A 19,766-nucleotide genomic window follows, 5' to 3' on the forward strand; every position below is an offset into this window, starting at 1 on the left:
GATCAGTCAATTCTCAACTTAAAGACTTAAAACTCAGGATTCCCTAGGTTTCTATGTCAGTCAAGACATGTGTGTATTTATAGCTTCCTGTGCCAACCGGAAGTGCCATAATTGGTGACTCAGGGGCTGTTTGGAAGGGTTAAAAAATCAGATCTGTCCAAAACTTCATATGTGTGATTAGACAACCCCCATGAACTGTAAATCAGTCATTTTTCCCAACAGATGTCAAAGAAAAGCTCTCACACACACACACAGCAAGGATGGAGTGACAAAGCGTGGTGTTTAAAGACACAGAGAGCAGGCAATGGCATAAACATAATCCCAAGGCCGTGCCGAGTCCAACGAGGTGCCCCGCTTGACCGTAGCTCGCTCGGTCTGAGCGCAGCGACCATGAGAAAAATAGGCCCACAATGAAGCCTGCACCACAATGTTATTTGATTTTGGGTGACAGCGGCGGAACCGTTAGGTTTAGAAGGACAATTCAAACACAGGACTGTTCCTAAGGTCCTCCTGATCTGTGCAAGCCTAACCTTGACTGTGTGGCATTAACCTTTCACAGTTAAAAGAAGGTGTTTACAAAAAAACAGTGTGCATTGACTTCTCTCCCCATAGGAATACATTGCCTGCTCCCTAAATACAACCTGGGGTCTTTATGGGTTATGAATGCTGTATGAACCTGTCTTCTATGACATTCCATCAGACCACTATGAGGTCTACCTGTGTCGATTCTAAGCTTCCTGGAGCAACCGGAAGTGGTTAGATTGACCCAAAAGGTATTTGGATGTACATCACCTCGAAAGGTGCCGAGGCCTCTGCATTTTTCAACCCTGTGTAGATCAGTCAATTCTCAACTTAAAGACTTAAAACTCAGGATTCCCTAGGTTTCTATGTCAGTCAAGACATGTGTGTATTTATAGCTTCCTGTGCCAACCGGAAGTGCCATAATTGGTGTCTCAGGGGCTGTTTGGAAGGGTTAAAAAAATCAGATCTGTCCAAAACTTCATATGTGTGATTAGACAACCCCCATGAACTGTAAATCAGTCATTTTTCCCATAAAAATTCAAAGGAAAAATAAATCACACAGATACACAACTTGGATGGAGGGACGTATTGGGGTGTGTAGAGACTGACAGTGCCTCCAATAGTTAGCTTTGTTCGAGCTAAAAAAGAACCGTCAGACCTAGAGTTCCGAAACTTTAGAATCCTGTTCTAGACCTCAGGTAGATAGTGCGTGGTGAGTTACGGCGCTCTAGGAGGTTCTCGGACCGAGAAACAGCGTCGAACATTTGCAATGACTTCAATTCATTTTGACCATTACGAAAATGGCGACATTTAGAAATGTCCCAGAGACACAAGACTAGGTGCATTGTGACCGTCTCGGCCCATAGAGACAGAACCCAACATCTCGGTCCGATAGCTCATTCAAGGACCCCGTAGCAAGGCATGGAAAAAAGTGGATTTTCAGCACCAATTAGGCTTTTACTCGGACACCAAATGACCTATCGAGCCGAAACTCGGGATTCGGGGTCGCCTCACATAGGACTACACATAATGTCCGAACTGGCCCCGCAGCTAGAAAGTAACTATGTGTTTTATGGTTTTTTAATGTTTTGTACCGAAGGCCTTGTGAATTTTGGGCCAGCTCTGAAGTATGTTATACTTGGCTCCTAAATGAGTTGGGAAAAGTGGGTTTGGTGTCAGTTTGTATCAGTTTGGTGTCAGAATGATATCAAATTGACTGATGGACGGTGACTTGCAGGTGACTCTTGTCCATTAGCAATATGTTTAAGTGGTGAGGTACCATCACCAAAAGCGACATTCTGAAATCAACCCAAACGAGCGATGGAGAGGTACCAGTATCACTGCCCAGACATCCCTATGTCATCGGGCCAGTCAATTTGGCATTCCTGCATGATTTTTATGGCATGACAAATTGGTGATGGTGACTGCCCAGTTAACCATATGGCAAATGCACAGTGACTTTGCAAAAGTGAGAAAACATGACCAAATGGACATTCTGAAATCAACCCAAACGAGTGATGGAGAGGTACCAGAATCACTGCCAAGCCATCCCGAGGTCATCGGGCCAGTCAATTTGGCATTCCTGCAAAAATTTTCAGTGACTTTGCAAAAGTAAGGAACATTTGCAATATGTTTTAACAGTGAGGTACCATCACCAAAAGCGACATTCTGAAATCAACCCAAACGAGCCATGGAGAGGTACCAGTTACACTGCCCAGCCATCCCGAGGTCATCGGGCCAGTCAATTTGGCATTCCTGCAAAAATTTTCAGTGACTTTGCAAAAGTAAGGAACATTTGCAATATGTTTTAACAGTGAGGTACCATCACCAAAAGCGACATTCTGAAATCAACCCAAACGAGCCATGGAGAGGTACCAGTATCACTGCCCAGACATCCCTATGTCATCGGGCCAGTCAATTTGGCATTCCTGCATGATTTTTATGGCATGACAAATTGGTGATGGTGACTGCCCAGTTAACCATATGGCAAATGCACAGTGACTTTGCAAAAGTGAGAAAAATCACAAAATGGACATTCTGGAATCGACCCTAACGAGTGATGGAGAGGTACCAGAATCACTGCCAAGCCATCCCGAGTTCATCGGGCCAGTCAATTTGGCATTCCTGCACAAATTTTCAGTGACTTTGCAAAAGTAAGGAACATTTGCAATATGTTTTAACAGTGAGGTACCATCACCAAAAGCGACATTCTGAAATCAACCCAAACGAGCCATGAAGAGGTACCAGTATCACTGCCCAGCCATCCCGAGGTCATCGGGCCAGTCAATTTGGCATTCCTGCATGATTTTTATAGCATGACAAATTGGTGATGGTGACTGCCCAGTTAACCATATGGCAAATGCACAGTGACTTTGAAAGAGTGAGAAAAATCACCAAATGGACATTCTGGAATCGACCATAACGAGTGATGGAGAGGTACCAGAATCACTGCCAAGCCATCCCGAGGTCATCGGGCCAGTCAATTTGGCATTCCTGCAAAAATTTTCAGTGACTTTGCAAAAGTAAGGAACATTTGCAATATGTTTTAACAGTGAGGTACCATCACCAAAAGCGACATTCTGAAATCAACCCAAACGAGCGATGGAGAGGTACCAGAATCACTGCCCAGCCATCCCGAGTTCATCGGGCCAGTCAATTTGGCATTCCTGCATGATTTTTATGGCATGACAAATTGGTGATGGTGAATGCCCAGTTAACCATATGGCAAATGCACAGTGACTTTGCAAAAGTGAGAAAACATAAACAAATGGACATGATGAAATCAACACCACGAGTGATTGAAAGGAACAACAATCACTGCCCGGCCATCCCGAGTTCATCAGGCCAGTCAATTTTGCATTTCTGAAGGATTTTTGAGCATGTCAAATTTCTTATGACATTTGGCCCCCACAAAACATATGCCTTATGCACAAGCAAAAAAAAACAAAAACATTATAATAATAAAATATGACTAAAGTATGTTGATACAGTTCTTATACGTGTGTAACTGACACAAAATGCGAAAAAATTTCGAAAAACGGTCCAGAAAGCACTTTTTTAGGGGTGTGTGAAGTTTTTTATGAAATTTAATAATTTTTGACTTTTGACTTCTGACTTCCTATGAAATCATATTGCAGATGGACAAAACACATGCAATATGCGCAAGTAAAAAAAATAAAAAAAATTATGATAATAAAATATGACTAAAGTATGTTGATACAGTTCTTATACGTGTGTAACTGACACAAAATGCGAAAAAATTCGAAAAACGGTCCAGAAAGCACTTTTTTAGGGGTGTGTGAAGTTTTTTATGAAATTTAAGAATTTTTGACTTTTGACTTCTGACTTCCTATGAAATCATATTGCAAATGGACAAAACATATGCAATATGCGCAAGTAAAAAAATTAAAAAAATTATGTTAATAAAATTGGACAAAAGTATTTTCATACAGTTCTTATACATGTGTAATTGTCAAAAAAAGCGAAAGAATTTCGAAAAACGGTCCAGAAAGCACTTTTTTAAGGGGTGATACGTTTTTTCAAAAAATTCGTTTTTTTCAAAATTTGGCTTTTGGATGTTGACTTGGAGTCCAATACCAATATGAAAAACCATGGTGGAGTGCAATCGCCACCTGTTGGATTTTTGAAGTGTTACAACTGGCAATACCCATATGGCAATAGCAGTAAACTTTGCATGAATCAACGCCGCTTTGGGTGGTATTGGCCAATGTGTGCATGGTTCGGTCAATGCCAATAACTTGCCATTCATTTTTGTCCACTACGGGGGTGAAATCCCTTACAGGCAGATAGTGTGACGGGCCTGTCACTACAGTGAAGACTCACATTAGAAGAAGTTATCTGATTACCTTTCCACATGGCTCACCCAGTTACTTGCCTGACACCATCTAGGTCTCAGCTCCAGTACATCTCTACCTGGGTCGTATTCATTCGGCACCAAGCGGAAGTACGTCACCTTTATTTAACTAGGCAAGTCAGTTAAGAAGAACAAATTCTTATTTGTTATCATTTACAATGACGGCCTACACCGGCCTAACCTGGACGATTCCCGGCCAATTGTGCGCCGTCCAATAGAACTCCCAATCACGGCCGGTTGTGACACAGCCTGGATTTGAACCAGGGCGTCCCTAGTGACGCCTCTAATCCGGAGGTGCAGTGCCTTAGACCGCTGCGCTACTCGGGAGCCCTAAGAAAAAAGACTGAAACATGGAGGAACTATCTGAACTTGTCCGTTAAGAAACACTTGTTTCGGTTTTCCGTTGTAAAAAAAAAAAACGTTTTGCTACGGTGTGCACTAAGGAATACGACCCTGGTGAAGACGATGGCAGCCAAAATGAAGTCTGGGTATTATTCTGATGCACACACCTGTAGGACGAGCATAAACTGTGTGCAGAGAATGCGTGTGAAGCGATGCAAAAGGATAATTTGGTGTAAATCAACCCGTACGTTTTTATAACTCAAACTCACATTACCAATTGATGTAATCGGGAGAGAAATAGCTACTGTGTAAATACTGCAACGTGGGTTTTCAAATGAAAAAGCCCAGGCATTTTGAAGCCCTGGAACAGTTTGGCAGGGCTCCATTTCATACACCCTTCTTTCTGCGAGGCTGTGGGAGCGGCTGACGTGCAGTCCAGAAGACAGCCAGCCACACGGACAGGCTGTTTCACACATGCAGTCGGTCCAACACCACCAGCAATACACTACAGTACCGCGCTAAATGGGGAGGAGAAATATAAGCAGCCCACAGCGGCAGTCACTAGCCAACCGCCAAAAACCCAGGTTTGACGGCCCGGATATCAGGCAAGGTGGTGAAATAGCCGTGGATTTTTATGGTAGTCGTTTGTTACAGTTGACTAGTATATCAGGGTGATAATTCACCAGACGGTGGGGAACGATGGACGCGCTTGTCCTTGTTGAAGATTATGGAGAGGTATGGAATGATAGCTACATCGACTGCTGTCAAGAGTGTGTGAGAAATATCCGCGTCTCAAATGTTCACACCCGTGCTGGACTAACCATAAGTACTTATGAGCAAAGAAATAAAGGAGAGTGCGGGCTTTGATCTTTTAAATTGCACGGCGGCAACAAAAAAAAAATCGCTTCAGCTATACAAGCAACTGGATTGACCGTAATCGAATCGATGCTGTTATTCTTGTGCGTGTTTAGTACGGACACGCGGTTTAAGAACATGCCCACGGGCCCTGGTCAAAAGGAGTGCACTATACAGGGAATAGGGTGCCATTTGGGATGGAGGCCGTCTTATGCGGTAATACATCCCATCATGATGGTTGTTGATATTATGATAGCATTTAGTATAATTTATATCAGTGATTCTGAACAGTAATGAGCGTATTAAAGAGCTGGACGCATCAAAGTCTCTACTCATCTCACTAACATTAACACATTGGAGAGAGCTACAGCCCTTTGCCTTAGGGTAGTATCAGGGAGAGGAAGGATGAGGGGGAGAGAGAGAGAGAGGGGGAGGGGATTGGAGAGAGATGGGGGATGGAGGAAGAGAGGTAGGGGGTTGGAGGAAGGGGTTTGGAGAGATGGGGGATGGAGGAAGAGAGGTAGGGGGTTGGAGGAAGAGAGGGAGGGGGATGGAGGAAGGGGTTTGGAGAGATGGGGGATGGAGGAAGAGAGGGAGGGGTTGGATAGAAATGGGGGATGGAGGAAGACAGGGAGGGGGTTGGAAAGAAATGGGGGATGGAGGAAGACAGGGAGGGGTTGGAAAGAGATGGGGGATGGAGGAAGAGGGAGGGGGTTCGAGAGAGATGGGGGATGGAGGAAGAGGGAGGGGGTTCGAGAGAGATGGGGGATGGAGGAAGGGGGTTGGAAAGAGATGGAGGAAGAGAGGGAGGGAGTTGGAGGAAGAGAGGGAGGGGGTTCGAGAGAGATGGAGGAAGAGAGGGAGGGGGTTGGAGAGATGGGGGATAGAGGAAGAGAGGGAGGGGGTTGGAGAGATGGGGGATAGAGGAAGAGAGGGAGGGGTTGGAGAGATATGGGGGATGGAGGAAGAGAGGGAGGGGGTTGGAAAGAGATGGGGGATGGAGGGAGATAAAGATGGCGGGAGGGAGGGAGTAAGGGGGGCCGGGGCGGAGAGAGAGGGGGATGAGGGAGGGAGTGACAAGGGGAGTAAAGAGAGACGGGGGGGGGGGTGAAGCGAGAAACAGAGCAAGAGAGAAAGAAAGACCAACCAACCTCCACCCTGATGGATAAAAAAAATCAACAGTTTTGTCTCGTAAACCCAGTTTGGGGCTACGTGCCTACTACTATACCACGCCTTGGCATGTTCCATCATCACACACACACTGTGATATCACTGTCATAGATGGTACGGAACACAGTTTTCCATGTCAGGGACTCAGGTGGTAGAGAAGACTGACTGGGCCATCCTTCAGGCATTTCCATCCATGTCTCTAAAACCACCCAGAAGGCTGACAAACAACACAGTGTGACGCTGGAGCGGACGTCGATTAAGGCAGCCCCCTGCACCCCTCTGATTCAAAAGGGCTGGGTTAAATGCGGAAGACATTTCCATTGAATGCTTTTAGTTCTGCCACTGACTAAATATCCCCTTTCACACACATAAATGACATGACACAAAACGCATATCATATGAAGTCTACACACACTTAGGTGAAGATACAGACAAACAGCTTTCCACCCACCCAGTTCACACACCCATGAAAAGCAGTGTTCTGGTTTTCATCAAGCTCCTAGTATAGAGTATAGCCCGTATAACACAACATACTCTGCTCAATTCATCATCCTCCCATTGTAACACAGCTCAATACGGTGAAGCCTGGTCTAGCTTCATGTTGGTGTCGGAGTTTGTCTGTGCTATGACGGCAAGCATGCACACATACACACACAAAGTCTCTCCTCCGGACATATACAAGATGGACAACACCTGGCTGCAGCATCCAAACACCTTTCTTCCATCTCTCACCTCATACACTCTCCTTTCCTCACAACGTACACCCCCCCTCCCTTCCCCTCGTTCCCGAGAGCTCTCTCCGACACGACGTGCTGTTCTCTCCCACTCCTCCCCGGGCTCCCTCTTTTTGCCCGTCTTCTCTTTCTCCCTCCCTCTCTTTCACTCCTAACTAACTCTGGTCAGCGTTGACAGACTGTAGTAACAGCAACAGCAGTGTAGTATCCACCTCATTCACTCTTCTCTCCCTGCCCTTTCTCCCTCCATCCCTCTCCCCCCCCCCGGCTCCAACCCGGCTATCTGCCTCTCTCACTCCCCCCCTCTACCTCCCTCTGCTCTCCCTCACCTCCCGTCTTTCCCCCTAGTCTCCCCATCTCACTCTGGTGTTCCTGTCTCTCCCTCCCTCTCGCACTCTATCCATTCATTCATCCAGTGAGATAGACAGGATTCAGACCGTAGTAGACTGACCTGGTCTTCTGGCAGACGGTACAGAGCCAGGCTTTCTCTCGCTTGCTGTAGGTGCGGCAGGTCTTGCAGACGTTGTACTGGCAGTCCAGACACGGGCGCTTGGGGTTGACCAGGAAGGTGAAGGGAGAGCAGCAGCGGATACAGCAGTGCTCGTTGAAGCGGTGCTGCTTGGAGAGGATGGAGCATCTACTGCCTTCCTCCGCCAGCTCCTGCTTCATCTCACTGCCCCGACGGAGAGAGACCGGGTGGAGGGAGAGTGGGAGGGGGGGGGGGAGGGAGGGAGTTAGCGAACAGAGAGGTGGAACGTGAGGCGGCGGAGAGGGGAAGGCGAAATAATTGGACGCCGTAACAAATTATCAATTAAAAATGGGGATAATAAACGGAAGACGGAGAGTGTTAAAGGTGGCGCCTGACATTTCCAATCGGAGAGACTGTCACTCCTCGTCTCAAAGCTAACGGGATATTGAGAACAGCATGCTACACACGTGTGTTTGGTGTGTGTGCATTAGTGTGTGTGTGTGTGTGTGTGTGTGTGTGTGTGTGCCTCCTGTGTCTGAAAGTTGTAACTCTTAATGGAACAGGCTTAGTAGCTGCTTTCCTCCCTGTAACATATTGTTCCTTACTAGAGGTGTTCTCAGACTGGTTGCAATGCAGCTACCAACAAAAGCCTCTCAATACCAGAATTTGCACTTAGCACTAGATAGTATTTGTCATTATGCCGGCATTATTGAATGTATTGTAATGTAGTAACAAAATAACATGAATAGCAAGGACAGAGAAAAAAAAAGAAGAAACCAGACGGATGAAAACGGACCGAAACGGCGAGGGACTGTAGTCCAACATGAAGCTCTTGCAAAATGGTTTGCTACGGTGTGCACGAATGAACACGACGCTGTTCCCCGACTGCATTCCCTCTGCTGGTGTCCCATCAGATGAACTCCTTTCCCTGTTAACTAGCAACAATAGGGGACTCATTAGTGTTACCTGTCTTGTCGCCTATGTATCGTGTTCCCTCTACAACCCCTAATGACACAGTATATTAAGCTATAGGACTACCTCCATTGTAATAACGACAATGATGATGATGATGATGATGAACGGTGCGATATTAAAACAGCTATACAGCTGGCGGTCACTGGGGAGCTTTAGGCAAAACACACACATGTACAGTACACACTGAATGCCACGGTCAGGCGTTGGGTAAATAGTGTTAATGACGAGTGTGATCCAATTACAACGCAATCATAGAGGCTAGGGCTTTGGTTCAATAACAATGGTCCCGCTGTACTCTAATGAGGCTGACTTACGGCCACACACACAGGTTATTCCAGGTATACTTAGTTAATTACACAATTACCTTTCTGTAGGCTGGATGTGCATTGATTACTTTCTGTGTATCTGTGGTGGTCGCAGTGTTGCAGTTTCACGATCTGGGACTTGACCATTGGTGACTTAGATTCTCCTTCTCGAGACTATGATGAGGAGAATATTAGCAGCACTGGGTGAGCAGAGCAACGAGGGTTCTGTCCTTTATCAGTGGGAAGGGCCAGCCACACACAGTCTACATCAACTGGTGAGCCACGGGGGAGCAAGCGATGAGTAGACAGGCTCCACTCCAGCTCCGATTATAGGCTACACATCGCGCAAGCGTCTCACTTGCCTTCCTGTAACAACCATTAACACAAACTGCTGTACGAAATTGAAAACAATACTAGTATTAAGTTTAATAGTAAAACAACAGTCTAGCTAGGTGTCTCTCTCAACCCTTGAGTATAGAAAGTAGGCTGTGTCTTTGAATGCGTTTTCTCGCTGTTCCCGCCCACTTCCCCCCCTGCATCCCATAGCCAGGTTGACATGTCTCCCTTTAGTTTTCACTATGCAATAATAAATAAATAAAAATGACAAATGTTAGTGGGTGATTACAAAAAAGTAGCCAAGAGCCTGACTTGCCATTCATTTATATAATAATTAAGTAGTTTAAAACAGGTTGAGTAGAACTTGTGAGGTAGTGATGGTTAGTAAATTAGTTGGAGATATACAGCCATCTGGTGGGGACTAGAAACAATTGCATAATAACACCAACTATAAATTGATGGACTCATGACTCGACCATTGGTGACTCAGACTTGGACTTCAGCCATAGAGACTCGTGACACGACTCGGACTCGAGCACAGAGGACATGGGACTCGACTCGTACTCTAGGCTTAGTGACTCGACCACGACACTGGGTGGTTGCCCTAGCAACAAGCTCTCACAGTTTCACTTCAGAATACCCAATGTTTGCCCATAAGGTTTGGAATAGGGTTAAAACATTAGGTTTAGACATTCATTCAGAATAGTTAAGGTAAGGGTTAGGGAAACATTTCAAAACGGTTTAAATTAAGTGTGCATAGCACTGATTGAACACGCAACCCTTGGAGTCGGTACTTGCGGCTTACGCCCATCCCCAGCACCCTAGCAACAAACCGCAAGCCCACTTGATGGTAATAGAGCTCACTGTTGCCCATAGTGGCTGGTTTTTCCGTAATCTCCCAACATCCTGGGTACCTGGTCGGTAGTCCAAATTTTGCCTTGGATCTTGAGCGACCTGGCTGTGTACTAGCCAGATTCTTATGGGGCTAGTAGAAAGGTGAGCGTCAGGGTGAGTTTAACCCATGGTTGGAGAGTCAATTATTCACACCCATCTCCTCTCCTCTGGGATTTACTGTGCTCAGGTTAACTCCCACACAGCTTCTATTGATCCGACATCTACACACACAAAACCAACCCTCCATCATCTTTTCATATCCATCCAGATACTTTTATCTATCCACAGAGACCTATAATTTAATAAATTATTTCTCCCCAGTGAAAAGCCACAGTGCAACTTGATCTTCTAAATCCATGTAGTATCGAGTACTGCAGAGATAGTGAACGCAACCTGCGATGGGAGGGGTGGGGGTCCAACCGTGTGTATGTGAGTGTGTGTGCATGCATGAGTGTGTGTTTGTGTGCCTGCGTTTGACCCATTTTAGTGAGGCTCCCTAACGCTTAATGCCTTGCGCTGAGGGGCCAGATGGATGATACTGTAGCTCTTAATGACAGCTTGGTAACAGTGCAGATAGGCCAATAGGCTAAATGAGCACGGTAATACACACATATACAACAAGGACAGAGAGCCCTGTAACTCCTGGTGTCCCATCAGATTAAAGGGATACTTCAGGATTTTGGCCACGACGCCCTTTATCTGCTTCCCCTGAGTCAGATGAACTCGTGAGAATACAATTTGTATGTCTCTGTGCCCAGGATGAAGGAAGTTGGAGGTAGGTCCGTGAGGGCACCCATTGGTGGAATGGTACAAATAAACAGCTGACATTGAACATCCCTTTGAGTTAGGTGTGGGCGGTATACCGGTATCAATGTGAATACTGGTACGACGGTGTGCCATGATATGGATTTTGCCATATCGTGATAAATTAATACATGTCGAGTGATACAGCCTAGTGGGCTAGTTCAAATGGTTTATCTTTTACTAAAAACAGTCTCATTTTTTTAGCAAAGCAAAAAAGTAGAAGCATGGAGGTCACATGCAATCTGCCTGCTGATCAAAGTCAACAAAACAAGCACGCGCAACTGCAGAGTAAGCAAACGTTTAGCGAAGTAAACTCAGTTTGTAAGCCAGTGTCCAAAAATCAAGTAAGCATGAAGACAAGGAAAATAACGCTAGAGGTTGATTTGCAGGACGACGAACAATTGGTTCGGGGAAAAAAAGGGGGAGGGGGGGGGCTCCTCTGCCGTTTGGATCTGGTTTGGCTTGAAGATGTCCGACCTCGACCAAACAAACAGTACTGTGTAAGTTGTGTCGACGCGTTGTGCTCGTCAAAAAGGTGGAAACACCAGCAGTATTTTTTCCCACAACCTGAAAACAGTACATGTGCGCGAATATGAAGAATCTACCAGAATGTGTGCAACAAACCCCCGGAGCAAGTCCCAAGACATCTTCAAGCCAGACCGGCACTCCGCTATCACTCAACGCATCATTCGTTAGTGGCAAGAAGAGCAACAAGTGGAATGAGAGAACGAGTGCAATTTCTTATCACATAACGAAAGATATGGAACCAATTTCTTTTTTTTTTAACTGTGGAGAAAGACGGTTTCACAAAGTTGATTCGAACTCTAGACCCAAAATACGAGAGCCATACATTAGCCTCACGATTGATTACATTGAAGACAACTGGAAACTGCAAATGCCTTCAGACGTCTTAATGGACTGGACTAGGTTGTTTCAGACACGGGCTAACACAGTGCTATTGGTACGTCTCAACGTCCATAACACAGAGCTCGGTAGATAATATTTGTAAATGTGTGCAATATCCAAACATTACATGGATTACATTGATGGTATTTATAAAATTGATACAGATTCATATATTCGCGGCGTAGGCTATCTTCTCTTTCAATAACAAATAGCCTACTCAATAAATGATCCCGTTTTCTAAAGCAACGTAGCTCTCTTAAATCACAACAGTTGTATACAAAGCTATAGATGGATTAAAATGTGTAATAATGTCCATTGTCCATGCTGTAAATTGCTGTAATTATAGCAGATGCAATATTATTTCTATTGAATAATTGTGATTTAATATGTAATATTTTTTTTTACATTTTTTTTTCCCCCAGAGAGGAGTGTCCAAAACGAACCTCGGGTTTCCTGGACCACAGGAGTGTGCGGCACATTTTCCTATAGTTGGAAGAAGCAGAAGGCCCTGACATGTGCAAAGGATAAACTGAGCCTGATCCTCCACGAGATCATCACAGATTCCTCGACACGGTGGGGATCTCGACTGCAGATGATGGAGAGAGTCCTGGAGCAGGAAAAGGCTATCACACAAGTCCTGGCAGCAGACAACAACAAAAAACACTGCACCTTGCATCCTCCCGGCAAGACATTGAGGTCTTTGAATCCATCACGGGAGCACTTAAGCACCTCCAGGATTTCAGACGCCCCGTCAGGAGAGACATACGTGACTGTGTCGTATCTGTAGCCCGTCCTCCATTTGTTCAAGACGAAGGTTCTGAAATCCAAATGAAGGTCGACGCCAAACTGACCCGAGAGATTAAGACGAGGGTCCTCGATTCCCCGAATGGCAAATACACCGACCCTGAAACAGAGGAGCTGCTCACCATGGCTACCTTGCTGGAGCCAAGGTTCAAGACCACTGAGAAGCTGGTGGAGGTGAGACCTGCCTCAGACAGAAGCCCTCCTTGTAGGGAACACGGCCGTGGGAGATCTCTCTCTCAGGACCAGAGAGAGAGAAAGAAGCTGCCACTGCGCCACAATCAGCAAAGAAGTCCAAGAAGAGCCTTGGGAGCCTCTAAGAAAAGCAGTAGTGCACCTGCCTTGAGAACCCAGAGGACAGGTCACGGAGAGAGAGCTGGACAGCTACACTCTGATGGCAGCAGACAGTCAGGCTGATCCTTTGGAGTGGTGGTGAGCTCACGCTTCACGCCAGAAACTAAATCGATAGGCTGGTGTTCCTGACACGGGACTTGTGAAGAGGGAGGCAGTGAATTGTTACATGGTGAACTGAGAAACATACAGACTGTCTTGGTAAATGCTTGAAGAAGTTAGTTTGAAAAGGTTTACAACTTGAATTCATAATGACCGGTGTTATGCTGAAAAAAAGACTACACTTATATTTGGCAGGAAATATTTTATTTTACTGCATATTTATTTGTTTGTTTGCACAGGGGAAAAAAAGTGCAATGCCCCCTTTCTGTTTCTATAAGGTTAAAAGCAATATTTTGTCAATAACTTAAGGGCTCAATGTACAAAGAAAATTGTACAGTACATTGTGATATTATCGGTTTACAGTTGAGAGTTAAGTAGGCCCTCATTCACCATCGCAAAGCCCTCGTTATTTTGTTGCTTTCACAAAGTAACTTTTTGAGATTAGGATTTATTTCATGTGATTTAGGGTTTCATTTAGGTCAACCCTGAACTGAACACTCGTTTTCATAATGGTGAAACTATTTTCAAAAGAAACACTGAACATTGAGTAAAAGCAGGTTCTACACTTTTTGGACATTTTGTGGTGTAAAACTGAGCCGCTCAAGCATAACATGTCAACCCTGTTACCGATCAATAGACAGGCTAGACATGTTTTAACAATATCCTTTTTTATTATGAAGCTTGCATTCAATTGCCACTCCCTCTAGCACACAACACGTTTCCATTGCCCCGGTCAAAAGGGGATTCATGGCAGATTGCTTCTTCAATCATGTATCTATTAATGGACGGTATTAGTGAGTGTGCAGTCCATACATCATTCCTCTTGAATTATCCAGTAGGTTGCTGCAGACTAGCCCTGCAGATCCTGGGTATAATTCAAGAGGTGAGCAGCAGCCTCTGGGCCCATACTCTGTTTCAAAGTAGGACTACTGATCTTGGAACAGTTTTCTTTTGGATCATAATGAAGGAGATGTATATACAAAGTTACATCTAGAATTGGCTTCCTATTTCGCAACAAAACCTCCTTCACTCATGCTGCCAAACATTTCCTCGTAAAACTGACCATCTTACCGATCCTTGACTTCGGTGATGTCGTTTACAAAATAGCCTCCAACACCCTACTCAACAAATTGGATGCAGTCACAGTGCCATCCGTTTTGTCACCAAAGCCCCATATACTACCCACCACTGCAACCTGTACGCTCTCGTTGGCTGGCCCTCGCTTCATACTTGTACAGATCACTGCACCTGTACATAGCCCATTTATAAATAGCCCAAACAACTACCTCTTCCCCTACTGTATTTATTTATTTTCTACTTTGCACACTCATCTGTCAAATCTACCATTCCAGTGTTCTAATTGCTATATTGTATTTACTTCGCCACCATGGCCTATTTATTGCCATAACCTCCCTTATCTCACCTCATGTGCACACACTGTATATAGACTGTTTCACTCCATGTGGAAAACTGTATTATTGTATGTGTCGAACTGCTTTGCTTTATCTTGGCCAGGTCGCAGTTGTAAATGAGAACTTGTTCTCAACTTGACTACCTGGTTTAAAAAGAACGGTGAAATAAAAATAAATAAATAAAATATGGACAGAGAGGACCTGAACACAGACCTGGACTCCTACTCCGAGAAGCTTTATGAATGAGTTCGCAGCAGTCTTTTGTTCAGAACTATTCGTAGGGGTAGTGTTAGACCCAGAGTTTAATTGAGGTCTTTGATGGAGGTGAGATGCTATAGCAATTGCTTGACTAACCCTGTTATATGCTTCAACATCTGATCTTAACTGCAGGAGTGAATAGATTCCTTTGGTACAGATGTAGGATTTTAATTTGATCACCCTTTTATTGCTGAGCATTTTCCGGCACAGCTGGAAATGCAAACTTGTAGTGTATTCTAGGTTTAAAAAGGCTTCTAACGTTTAGTTTCCCGCTTAAACATTTCAGACTTGATTTGCCGTAACAAAAATGTATCAAGCCCTACAAAACAAAAGGCCATTATTTATAATCCACATTAATTCCCAATTCTTGCTGCTGCAGGATTATTTTCTTGATGTAGCAAACTGGCTCAAATTAAGATCCTACATCTATAGATCTTCAAAAGTGGACTGAGGTTTCAGCCGGACCTTTTCCTCGAAAGTGAAGTTAAAGACCCTTTGTAACTTCAGTAAGTATTTTTTATACCTCCGGCATTGGGCTGGATGTCAATGTGTAGTTCCTACATGCATAATCAATCTATGAGGAGAATTACTGTCTTACATCAATTAACCACGAAATACCCAATTTGAAAGCAACTTTTTCTGGAAGCTGTGCTGCGCCATTTTCCCCCACGTGGGCCAGCCCCCTAGCAATTAGCGTTTAAGTCAATGAGCTTCAGCTCCTCGCCATTTGAGTGAGGGGCTGAAGATGCACACACAGCAGTGAGAGAGAGAGAGAGAGCAATGACATGTTGCACATACAGTGGGGCAAACAAGTATTTAGTCAGCCACCAATTGTGCAAGTTCTCCCACTTAAAAAGATGAGGCCTGTAATTTTCATCATAGGTACACTTCAACTTTGACAGACAAAATGAGAAGAAAAAAATCCAGAAAAATCGCATTGTAGGATTTTTAATGAATTTATTTGCAAATTATGGTGAAAAGTAAGTATTTGGTCACCTACAAACAAGCAAGATTTCTGGCTCTCACAGACCTGTAACTTCTTTAAGAGGCTCCTCTGTCCTCCACTCGTTACCTGTATTAACCTGTTGAAACTCTAGGGGCGCAATTTCATTTTTGGATGAAAAACGTTCCCGTTTTAAACAAGATATTTTGTCACAAAAAGATGCTCGACTATGCATATAATTGATAGCTTTTGAAAGAAAACACTCTGACGTGTCCAGAACTGCAAAGATATTTTCTGTGCGTGCCCTAGAACGTGAGCTTCAGGCAAAACCAAGATGAGACAGCATCCAGGAAATGAGCAGGATTTTTGAGGCTCTGTTTTCCATTGTCTCCTTATATGGCTGTGAATGCGAGAGGAGTAAGTCTGCCCTTTCTGTCGTTTCCCCAAGGTGTCTGCAGCATTGTGACGTATTTGTAGGCATATTATTGGAAGATTGACCATAAGAGACCACATTTACCAGGTGTCCGCCCGGTGTCCTGCGCCGAAATTGGTGCGCAAAAGTCAGCTGCAAGTATTTTTCCATGGAATTTAGAGAAGAATACAGGCTTCCACGAACGATATATCAATGAAGAGATATGTGAAAAAACACTTTGAGGATCGATTCCAAACAACGTTTGCCATGTTTCGGTCGATATTATGGAGTTAATTCGGAAAAAGTTTGACGTTGTAGGTGACTGAATTTTCGGTTCGTTTCGGTAGCCAAATGTGATGTACAAAACGGAGCAATTTCTCCTACACACAGATGCTTTCAGGAAAAACTGCGCATTTGGTATGTAACTGAGAGTCTCCTCATTGAAAAGGTAAATGATTTTATTTATTTGGTTATCTGGTTTTTGTGAAAATGTTGCATGCTAAATGCTACTCAAAATGCTAAGCTAGCTTAGCATACTCTTACACAAATTAGTCAATTGCTATGGTTCAAAAGCATATTTTGAAAATCTGAGATGACAGTGTTGTTAAGAAAAGGCTAAGCTTGAGAGCAGGCGCATTATTTTCATTTTATTTGCGATTTTCAGAAATCGTTAACGTTGCATTACGCTAATGAGCCTGAGGCTTTAGTCACGATCCCGGATCCGGGATGGGGAGATTCAAGAGGTTAATGGCACCTGTTTGAACTTGTTATCAGTATAAAAGACACCTTTCCACAACCTCAAACAGTTACACTCCAAACACCACTATGGCCAAGACCAAAGAGCTGTCAAAGGACACCAGAAACTAATTTGTAGACCTGCACCAGTCTGGGAAGACTGAATCTGCAATAGGTAAGCAGCTTGGTTTGAATAAATCAACTGTGGGAGCAATTATTAGGAAATGGAAGACATACAAGACCACTGATAATCTCCCTTGATCTGGGGCTCCATGCAAGATCTCACCCCGTGGGGTCAAAAGTATCACAAGAACGGTGAGCAAAAATCCCAGAACCACACGGGGAGCCCTAGTGAATGACCTGCAGAGAGCTGGGACCAAAGTAACAAAGCCTACCATCAGTAACACACTACGCCGCCAGGGACTCAAATCCTGCAGTGCCACACGTGTCCCCCTGCTTAAGCCAGTACATGTCCAGGCCCGTCTGAAGTTTGCTCGAGAGCATTTGGATGATCCAGAAGAAGATTGGGAGAATGTCATATAGTCAGATGAAACCAAAATACAACTTTTTGGTAAAAACTCAACTCGTCGTGTTTGGAGGACAAATAATGCTGAGTTGCATCCAAAGAACACCATACCTACTGTGAAGCATGGGGGTGGAAACATCATGATTTGGGGCTGTTTTTCTGCAAAGGGACCAGGACGACTGATCCGTGTAAAGGAAAGAATGAATGGGGCCATGTATCGTGAGATTTTGAGTGAAAACCTCCTTCCATCAGCAAGGGCATTGAAGATGAAACATGTCTGGGTCTTTCAGCATGACAATGATCTCAAACGCACCGCCAACAAAGGAGTGGCTTCGTAAGAAGCATTTCAAGGTCCTGGAGTGGCCTAGCCAGTATCCAGATCTCAACCCCATAGAAAATCTTAGGAGGGAGTTGAAAGTCCATGTTGCCCAGCAACAGCCCCAAAACATCACTGCTCTAGAGGAGATCTGCATGGAGGAATGGGCCAAAATACCAGCAATAGTGTGTGAAAACCTTGTGAAGACTTACAGAAAATGTTTGACCTCTGTCATTGCCAACAAAGGGTATATAACAAAGTATTGAGATAAACTTTTGTTATTGAACAAATACTTATTTTCCATTTTCCATAATTTGCAAATAAATTCATTAAAAAATCCTACAATGTGATTTTCTGGATTTTTTTTCTCTCATTTTGTCTGTCATGGTTGAAGTTTACCTATGATGAAAATTACATCTTTTTAAGTGGGAGAACTTGCACAATTGGTGGCTGACTAAATACTTTTTTGCCCCACTGTATCTGCGACGCAGTAACGCAATCGTTGGGGACCACGTTTGGCTCGTGAGCGCTACTTTCAGAACTAACGTCTAAGAAGTATATAAAAGTTACGGAGAATCTCTTTAAATGTTAAGCCTAGTAGAATGACCATTCTTCTTCAGACCTTTTCACACACACACACAACAGAAACCACGTGTATAAGGAAGGAAGGATGCATGTTCAAAGTATTGGAACAGGGCCGCAGCGTGTACAGTGTGTGTGTGAGGGACACACACTAAGTGTAACCCATCCCAGAGCTAACCGCTAGCATCTGGGAACCATCAATCCAGGTGGAATAACAGCAGGGAGACCACCCGGCAGACATTTCATCATGGAGCGCAGCCTGGGGATTTACAACCTCTCTCTCCCAATGGTTTATTCTACAGAGTATGTCTCTGCCCGTTAAATAGACCAGCCCAGAGAAATGGATACACACACACATATAAAGAATTACATATAGAATTGATAGAGATCCTATGTTCACACATGCTTGGCACACACAAAACACCCATGTGCACGTATGCACACGCGCGCAGTGATCGACCAAGTGAGCTTTGTCCCTTCCCACAGCTTCTTCTTCCTCAGCGGTTGAGACGGCTGGCTGATGGGCTTTCCACTGAAGAGATGAAAAGCCTGGTGCTACGTCCCAAATAGCACCCTATCCCCTTTATAGTGCACTATAAAAGGGAGCCATATGGGACGCAGCCGTAATCAGTCCTCCAGGGATGTGACCGTGCCGCCCTCCCTACACTAACACCAGGTTAACGTTATAAGGCCATTCCGTGTCCTCATGCATGTACTGTATGTCTGGGGTCACACGACACCACGGGGGAATGTCCCCAACCTTTCATGAGTAAAATACCAGCAAAGAAGGAGAGGTAAACGTGCGTGTGCATATACAGCACCTTAATGTGCCTGTGTGTGTATGTGTATAAGACATTATAAGACCTTGTTCAGTGTCAGGGAGCCTTAACAAGCCCCTGTGTGATGTTTAAAAATGGGGGGAACTTTTCTTATTAGCTTGCCTTTACTATTTAGTAGGGCCGAGATGACATCGTGGCAAGGAAAACAAAAACGGATTTAACCTCTTTAGGAAACAGCACTGATGTGGGAAACAAAAACAAACAGGTTGTCATCCGGAGTCACGTATTAATTTTGCTACAGCACACAATATTTTACATACAGCAGGTTTTTAAAGGACCAAAGAGTTTTATCTGCTTCGAGTT

The 19,766-nt window shown here is 44.4% G+C and overlaps 1 protein-coding gene across 1 annotated transcript in view; it reads right to left on the bottom strand.

Moving 5' to 3' along the window:
• Window positions 1-19,766, bottom strand: part of LOC135522584 (rab effector MyRIP-like) — a 168,746-nt gene that overhangs the window by 68,068 nt on the left and 80,912 nt on the right. The window contains exon 3 of the mRNA XM_064948986.1: window positions 7,949-8,170. Coding sequence (XP_064805058.1) covers window positions 7,949-8,170 — 222 coding nt within the window. The remainder of the gene's footprint in view (window positions 1-7,948; window positions 8,171-19,766) is intronic.

Source organism: Oncorhynchus masou, chromosome 30, assembly GCF_036934945.1.
Source record: "Oncorhynchus masou masou isolate Uvic2021 chromosome 30, UVic_Omas_1.1, whole genome shotgun sequence".
NCBI classification, from domain to species: Eukaryota; Metazoa; Chordata; class Actinopteri; order Salmoniformes; family Salmonidae; genus Oncorhynchus; species Oncorhynchus masou.